Source organism: Hyalella azteca, unplaced genomic scaffold, assembly GCF_000764305.2.
Source record: "Hyalella azteca isolate HAZT.00-mixed unplaced genomic scaffold, Hazt_2.0.2 contig9817, whole genome shotgun sequence".
NCBI classification, from domain to species: domain Eukaryota; kingdom Metazoa; phylum Arthropoda; class Malacostraca; order Amphipoda; family Hyalellidae; genus Hyalella; species Hyalella azteca.
In genome coordinates this window covers 1327-9014 of record NW_025939877.1, presented here as the reverse complement: position 1 = coordinate 9014, position 7688 = coordinate 1327, and the positions used below count along the sequence as shown (strand labels likewise).

The 7688-nt window shown below is 37.2% G+C and overlaps 1 protein-coding gene across 1 annotated transcript; it reads left to right on the top strand.

Moving 5' to 3' along the window:
* Positions 1-1635: 1635 nt before the first annotated feature.
* On the top strand, positions 1636-7327 carry LOC108676952 (nuclear pore complex protein Nup50-like). Its single transcript, XM_018165110.2, has 3 exons — positions 1636-1697; positions 4278-4437; positions 4945-7327. The coding sequence occupies exons 2-3, from the start codon at positions 4366-4368 to the stop codon at positions 6496-6498; spliced, it is 1626 nt and encodes a 541-aa protein (XP_018020599.1). The 5' UTR covers positions 1636-1697; positions 4278-4365; the 3' UTR covers positions 6499-7327.
* Positions 7328-7688: the final 361 nt, after the last annotated feature.

Sequence of the window (7688 nt, the reverse complement as noted above, 5' to 3'; positions counted from 1 at the left end):
TTTGATTTTGTTTTGCAAACAAAAGTGGGGTCATAAACGATGCCCAAAGTCACTGGGGCGTTTATGACCTTGTTTACGACCCTGGCATTTGTGACCCCGGCGTTTACAACCCCATTTTTGTTTGCAAAACAAAATCAAAAACGCAGCCTAAGTCACCCCAGTTGATGGTAATTAATGTTTATGGTAATATCATCAATAAAGGAAAAACAAGTAGAAATCACTGAAAATGTTATTTATTCTACCTCTACATCATCTACAATGAAAGAGGAGGACTTCAGAGTACTGTTAGTAATAGATGAGTCAGGGTTGGCAATGATTAAATCAAAATGTTTAAATCATATAATTAAATCACTTGATTTAAAAAAAAAAATCATGATTTTTTTTATTTTTTATTTTTTGTTTTTTTTTTATTTTTTCATATATTTAAATATATTGAGTGGCAGTCTTTAATTTATATTGAGGTATTGTTATTCATGGTTTAGTATCTGTCTCTTATACACATCTAGATGTGTATAAGAGACAGGTTCTCATCCATTACTAACAGTACTTTGAAGTCATCCTCTTTCATTGTAGATGATGTAGATGTAAAATAAATGACATTTTCTGTGATTTTTACTTGTTTTTCTTTTATTGATATGATATTACCATATTCATTAATTACCGTATTAATTAATGTGATATTACTGTATCCATGGACATGCCATTGAGCATTGACAACAACCTTGTCGATTGCAAGCTTCATATCAGCAGCCATGTAGCATTTCTTCTGTATCTGTAAGCTTGCAGGATNGGATGAGTACACTCTGCATGCTTCAAATATTTTAAAATGAAGTTTCATTGCAAGTGTCCTGAGTAGCCCCGGTCGACGGGGCTACTCGGGACACTTTTTTTTGCTTCTGGCACCTTAGGAATAGCATATGGAATTTTCTTGACAATGCCATTCGATAGCCCTCGCAAAGAGCTATAAAATGAGCCTGAACTTGTTTATGAAGTGTTTCATCGTAAGTAGTTATTAACAGTTATTAACTATAAAATGCTCAAAACTGTCCCGAGTAACCCCGGTTGACGGTATTTATGTACATTATTTTGTGTGATCAATATGGTACATGCATTTGTTCAAGTATGTTAATACAATTATTTTTATCATTCAATATGACTTCAAGTAAATGAACAAAACTGAAATTGTGGAGGCAGAAGGACATGAAAAATGCTCTTGCAGCCTGCAGAGAGGAGAATCTTCACACTTTCTGCACTGCCTGTATCCTTATGTGTGTGCCACACACTCTTGGATCACATTGCATTGAGTCAGGGAGGGCTATTTACTGGGCAAACTGACTGTGCTGTCAGAAGAGCATGCTGTAATTACATTTGAGTATTTGGTCAATAGAGGTTTTCCTATGACTGGCCTAAATCATAATGTATGCCTGGTGCACTGACCATAGGTCCAAGAGACATTTTTGGGGAGAGAGGGCCTTGCTACATATGGCAGTTGAAGTTTCGTTCCAGAGGCCCTGAGTTGGTCACTCATGGGAGAGCCAAATGCTTAGATTGTGGCCAAACTATTTTTTCAACAAATGAAAATTTGATGATTTCTTTTTATTAGTGCAAGATGTTACAGAATGTCATAACTTTAGTGAACAGCCCCATGACATAGTTGTGGACCTCAACAAGTCCTTGCAGAATTTTCTCTTGCCACGGTGAGTGAATAATTTTTATTCTCAACAAGTGACATTACAGTAATACATTAGCATTTACTGCTGTGTTTCACCATCCCACGTTGCAGTGGCTCCAATGATCGTTTAGAGTCTCATTTCCATTAAGCAACTAAGCAACTGATGGCTCTGACACTGCTTTGGATGGCAAACAAGCCACTGTCTTCATGGATTGTGAACTTGTCCTACGGTGGCTCACGCAAATATTCTTGACATTTGCTAAGCCATCAACAGATGGATCAATACTTCTGCTGCTGATTCTGCTGCAGTGCCTTGCACTGCTCCTGCAGATATTGCCCATGTCAAGCAGAAAAACATGACATTTCTATAGCATCAAAGCCTCTCACAACCCATCTCTGTCAGCCATTTGAGGTTGCTGTCTACAAATCTCTCAAAGTCCCTCAGAGCTTGTAAAATTTGGGCAAGCTTTTTGAGGAAGTCTGTGGATTGCAAAGAAAAGTTATGTGTATCATGAAACTGCTTCTAATATTTTGAGGTTGGCTTCAAACATCAGACCTTGATTGAGAAAGTTCTGAGTTTATCCCTTCAACCCAAATGCAATTAACAAGCCTAAACTTTGTAGGAATCATTTTATCCCCAGCATAGATGTAAACTTCCCTATTAGGCCTGAAAACCCTCCTAGTCAGATTCAACTTGTGGACAAATTTAACACTTCTAATGTTGCTCTCAAGTTGGGAGATGCTGGTTTCAGCATTCATTAGGGCATTTTACCAGTCACCAAATTCTTAACATTGCAGAATTTTCGCAGCTTGTTGGGGTCTCAAACACACAACTCAGTGCTCTCATTTTACTGTGCTTAACTGCCTGGCCTCCTTACTGCCTTGACAAGAATTGTAGTAGGTAGCTGGGATGAAACCCACACTAGGGATGCAAAATATTAGAAATTCAAGAACCGTTAACTCCCATAAGGGATAGCAGCTTCTGTCCATGCTGTAACTATTAACATATGGACAGATCTGGGCAGCGCTACTTTGAAATGTAGCGGCTGCTACCACTACATGCTCTAAATGTAGCGGGCGCTACCGCTACACCCACCAGATTGTAGCGAGCGCCACCTCTTCCACTACAGTAAAATGTAGCGCTGCTACATTAGCCACTACAATGGCCAAAATTATGGGAAATCTCCAAATATTTATTGTTCTGCTATTGGGATTTACTCATAAACATTTAATGATAGTAAAACATTTTGAAAACATATCAATTCAACTTCATTGCAATTAACCTAACCAAACTAGTATGGGTTAGATACAGTAAATATAATGTAGTTATTTTTATGTTTTACTTTCCCTACATGGATGTCTACTTTAATCTACCAACCTCAAAAATTACCCACATATACATATGAAAAATCAGTCTTTTTTGTATATATATATATGTGGGTTATTTTTGAGGTTGGTAGATTAAAGTAGACATCCATGTAGGGAAGGCAAACCATAAAAATAACTGAGTAAAATAACTGTAAGCAAGCTGAAAAATGAAAAAATGCCTGTAAGTGTTAACTGGTAACAACTTAACAAGTAACAACTAACATGTTGACACTAGTAACAGGCTAAGGTTGACAACATTACACCAAAATTTTTGTACAGTTTTATTCTGTAATTTATATTATGTATGTATCATGCTGGTTTTTAAATAATAAGTAAAATCTATAAGTATAAAAATAAATAAAAAAATAAGTAAAATCTAAAGGCTTTATCTATAAATGTAGTAGTAGCGTTGTAGTGGAAAAACTTCATATAGTTATTTGAATATGTAGCGGGTGCTTCCGCTACATTGCCTTAAATGTAACGCCACTACCGCTACATTGCCTTAAATGTAGCGCCACTACTGCTACTGAAAATGTAGTGGCCACTACATGTAGCACGCTACTGCCCACCTCTGCATATGGAAATCTTTAGATAAGGTTTGAAAAAAATGTAAAATACAAGGAAACATAAGCAAATGAAATCACACAATTAGGTGATCAACATCAATAAAATTAAAATAATAACAAGGACAAAATTTAATCTAAATTATCAATGAATAAATGAAATAAATTCCTATGCTTCTCACCAGTGCAACTGAGTGCCCAGGCTGAGATACTGAATTTAGAAATACTCAAGAGAGATACTTCAAGTCTGTAAATAATCCAATTCAATAAAATCACTGTAGCTCTTGCATGAAGATTTTTGTTTTTATTCATATTCTAGTAATAGATTTTTTTATATTCTTCCTGATCTTGGATTTGAAGTTTGTTTTAACATAGAGGCAAGATCAAACTTCTTGACTTGTCAAAGTCATACTTATGAATTAAACTTGAATGAATCAACTTTTTTCCTATTGTTTGATCTACTGTAATTTTAACTACTAAAAACTAAGAATATTGCTGTGTACAATAATCAGACAAAATATTGTTCTTCATTTCATTCCCTCATTAGTTATAGAGATAGTCTAATATTCTCAGGTTGCCAAAGTAGCCATAAACCTAATAAATAAATGCTTGGACTATTAATTATTCTAATTATATATGTGTACATATTGATTAATTTGTACTCATTTTTGCAGATTTCTAGACTGTGTGAGTTTCTCAGTGTTACTTAACGTAGCAGTTCCTCTTCAGCCACTTGAGTAAATTGTTGGCACCGCTGTGACCATGGCGAAGCGTCCTGCTGGGTCAGACCTCAATAGGGACAACTGGGACCAAGATGATGAACCAGAACAACAGGTAAAGGCAAATATTTTTTATTACACTGAGATGTTAGTTTAAATTATTTTTTGGGAATTGAGTATATATTTCTCTCAATCTACTACTGATCATTCAGTCTCTTAAATTTGTCTCAATTGTAATATAAAAGTAATGGTAAGTTTCATGACCAATTTTCTTATGTCTCTCATAGTCTCATTACCATAAAATTTTCCCCCATTTCAGCCTACATTTTTGCTAATTTAATATTACCTGGTAAATAGAAAGAAATGAAAACTATAGCAAATAAAATATAGACCAATATTTAAGGCATCTTCATCGTACAGTTTTTATTTGTTGATTCTACAATTCTAGCCTTAATCTCTTGTAAGTCGTTATCCATTTAATTACCTAGTGCTTCTGCAGCTAAAACGTTTCAAAACATTCATGAATGCACTTGCAATCAAATAATTGGTTCATGTTGTATCTAGTAATCTATTACACCAAGCACAATATTTTATTTTGTAATTCACAGGAGGCTTTTTTCAGGCATTTGGTGATGGAGCTTTTCAGCGCGCGTCTGAGGAAGAGTTAGCCAGGCGCAAGATCAAAGTAGCCAAGCGTAGGTCTGACTTGGTCACTTCGGATGGCAGTGACAAGCCCAGTGTCTTCAAGAACTTCTCTGGCTTCTCTGGCATGACGAATGCTAGCAGCTCTGCAACCACTTTTGATTTTGGAGCTAAAAGTTCAAGTGAACCAAAATCTGAAATGAAGAAGCTCTTTGAAGCATCTAGTTTCAAACCAAGCACTAGCATTGGCTCTTCAACATTACCTACATTCAGCTTTTCTTCTTCTACTAGCAACAAGGAGAACTCTAAACCTTTAGAAAGCAATTCAACTTCTGTCAATGGATCGGCAAGCTCCAGCGAGTTATTGAAAAAGTTATCTGGCAGCGAAGGAGACAGTAACAAAGTATTTCATGAGAAATTGAAGTTATTGAATGAAGGTGTACTGCAGTGGGTTCACAAGCACGTAACGGCCAATTGTCTCATCAATTTAAATCCTGTCTTTGATGACTACAGAAAACACTTTGATGCTCTAGAAAAACAATTTATGCCTAAATTTGAGAAGAGTGCAAGTACTTCTTCTGCTTCATCATCTACCGTTGTTTCGAGTGCCTCAAGTTCTCCTTCGTTATCTTCCACTAATGTAACATCACCAAAGAACGCCAATGAAGCTGCGTTTTCTGTGACTGATAGTGTAAAACCGGTGTTCTCTTTTGGAGGAGGAACTGACTTGAAACCGAAAGAGAATCCAGTTCCTGGAAAAGTAGATGTCTCGAAGCCTGCTTTTTCATTCATGTCTTCCACGTCAACCAATTCTGTTCCATCTGTAACTTTCAGCGAATCGAAGGATAAAAATGTCAGGACTCTAGATCCTAAGCAATCATTTCCTGAAGGAGTTACTTCTGGACTTTTTTGCTTTGGTGCAGCAGTAGCTCCCAAGTCTGGCAGCGGCAGTGGAGGTTTCTCATTAGGTTCAGGAATGAATTTTGGAGCAAAAGAGAACACTGGGTTCTCATTTGGCGGAGGTGCCTTGTCCTCGGGAGCAAAGGAAGGCTCTGGTTTCTCTGGCTTTGGATCAAAAAGCGCCTTGACTTTTGCACCTGTACCACCAATAGCCTCCGACTCCAAAACGGAAGAAGATGAAGAAGAAACGCCACCCAAACCCGAAGTGCTGGAGGTCAAGGAAGAGAACTCCTTCTATGAAAAGAAGTGCAAACTTTTCTACAAGAAAGATGGAAGCTACGCTGACAGGGGAGTTGGGACTCTCTTCCTGAAGACGGTCGGTGACACCAAGAAGACGCAGCTCATCATGAGGGCTGCAACGGCTCTAGGCAATGTTTTGCTAAACATTGTTTTGAATTCTTCTCTTCCTACACAGAGGATGGGTAAGAACAACGTCCTCATTGTGTGCGTGCCCAACCCACCGTTGGATAACAAGGAAGGAACAGATAAACCGGTCACAATGCTCATCAGGGTCAAGACTTCTGAAGACGCTGATGAACTTTTTAAACAAATCAATGACCATAAAGGAGATTAGGTGTCTTTGAAGTTATTTTTTTTTTAAACCACACGTCGGATATAACAATCTTGATGTTCTAAAAACTGTGTTTAAGCTTAACTTTATCATGGGAGGAACCATAGAAACTATTTTGTTCTTGCTCTTGCTTTCACTAAAACCATTTTCAAAATCGTACTAGAAATATGCAACCGTAGGATCTACTGGAATAGCCTAACCATACCCCGGTAGTTACAAACTTTTTGACTTTATTTTAGAACTATCGTACGCTTTTTGCGTGCACTCAACTTAGTTGCTGCGTAAACTTCAATGGATTTGAGTCATTGATGACCGCCGATTGCCTGGTCTGTGTACTGGAATTTATTGTTTCATGTTCCGCTATTGGTTGCGGTCGCAAAAGGCTTAATTTTCAAATTATAAATTTAGCGCTTGATTAATCAAGAATCTGCATTGATGATTAAATACAACTGCATCACTTTGCCAATCATGGTGCAGTAATTTCGTGTCTTTTTTCTGAAGAAGCTATTTGTTTAGTGGAATTTAGCAAGTCTTGTTATTTCTCAAGTTTATTTTGAATAATTACTCTTCATAAACATGGATTGAATGCCAAATCCTCTATTCTTGCCGTCTTCCTTATCGTAGCTTTTCTGGGGTTTGCTTTCTCTACTTAAACGCGTTTGCTTCTTATTTATTGAAACAAATTTTGTTGTTTGCTCATAAGCCCAAATGTTCTTGAACCTATATAGATTTTTTTAGGGGGGGATATTCTTCTCCATTGGAATTGGCCAAATATTTTCCCTCATTGCAGGTCTTGCGTCCTTTTGATGAGTGAATTAAATAATCCGACATACATCGCGTATTGCTTACCTTGTTAGCGGGACGGCCCTACACACACTTGGCTCATGCATATTTTCCGACATTCGATTTTGCCTTCTCACGGTGGCACCCTGTCCTTAGGTTCCTCTGATGGAAACGAGTCTAGGATTTTCGTGCAAATTTTATATTGTTTAGAAGTTGCTACATAGCTTTAAACTACTCGAATATTAGTAAGATCAAATGACAATCCTTATGATGGTTCATTTGTAGATGCATGTAGCCTTGTGAGGCATGAAGATAGCTCGGTAGACGTTCAGCCTCAGCAATGTTCCTTGTTAATTTGAAGAAAACTAATCGTGTTTCCCGGAATAATTCTCCAGTTCCATTTGAAATCT

Bases quoted from the DNA above. Each gene is read 5' to 3' on its own strand.
- LOC108676952 (XM_018165110.2), top strand. From the start codon at position 4,366: ATGGCGAAGCGTCCTGCTGGGTCAGACCTCAATAGGGACAACTGGGAC. The intron at 4,438-4,944 runs GTAAAGGCAAAT...GGCTTTTTTCAG, and splicing joins ATGATGAACCAGAACAACAG to GCATTTGGTGATGGAGCTTT.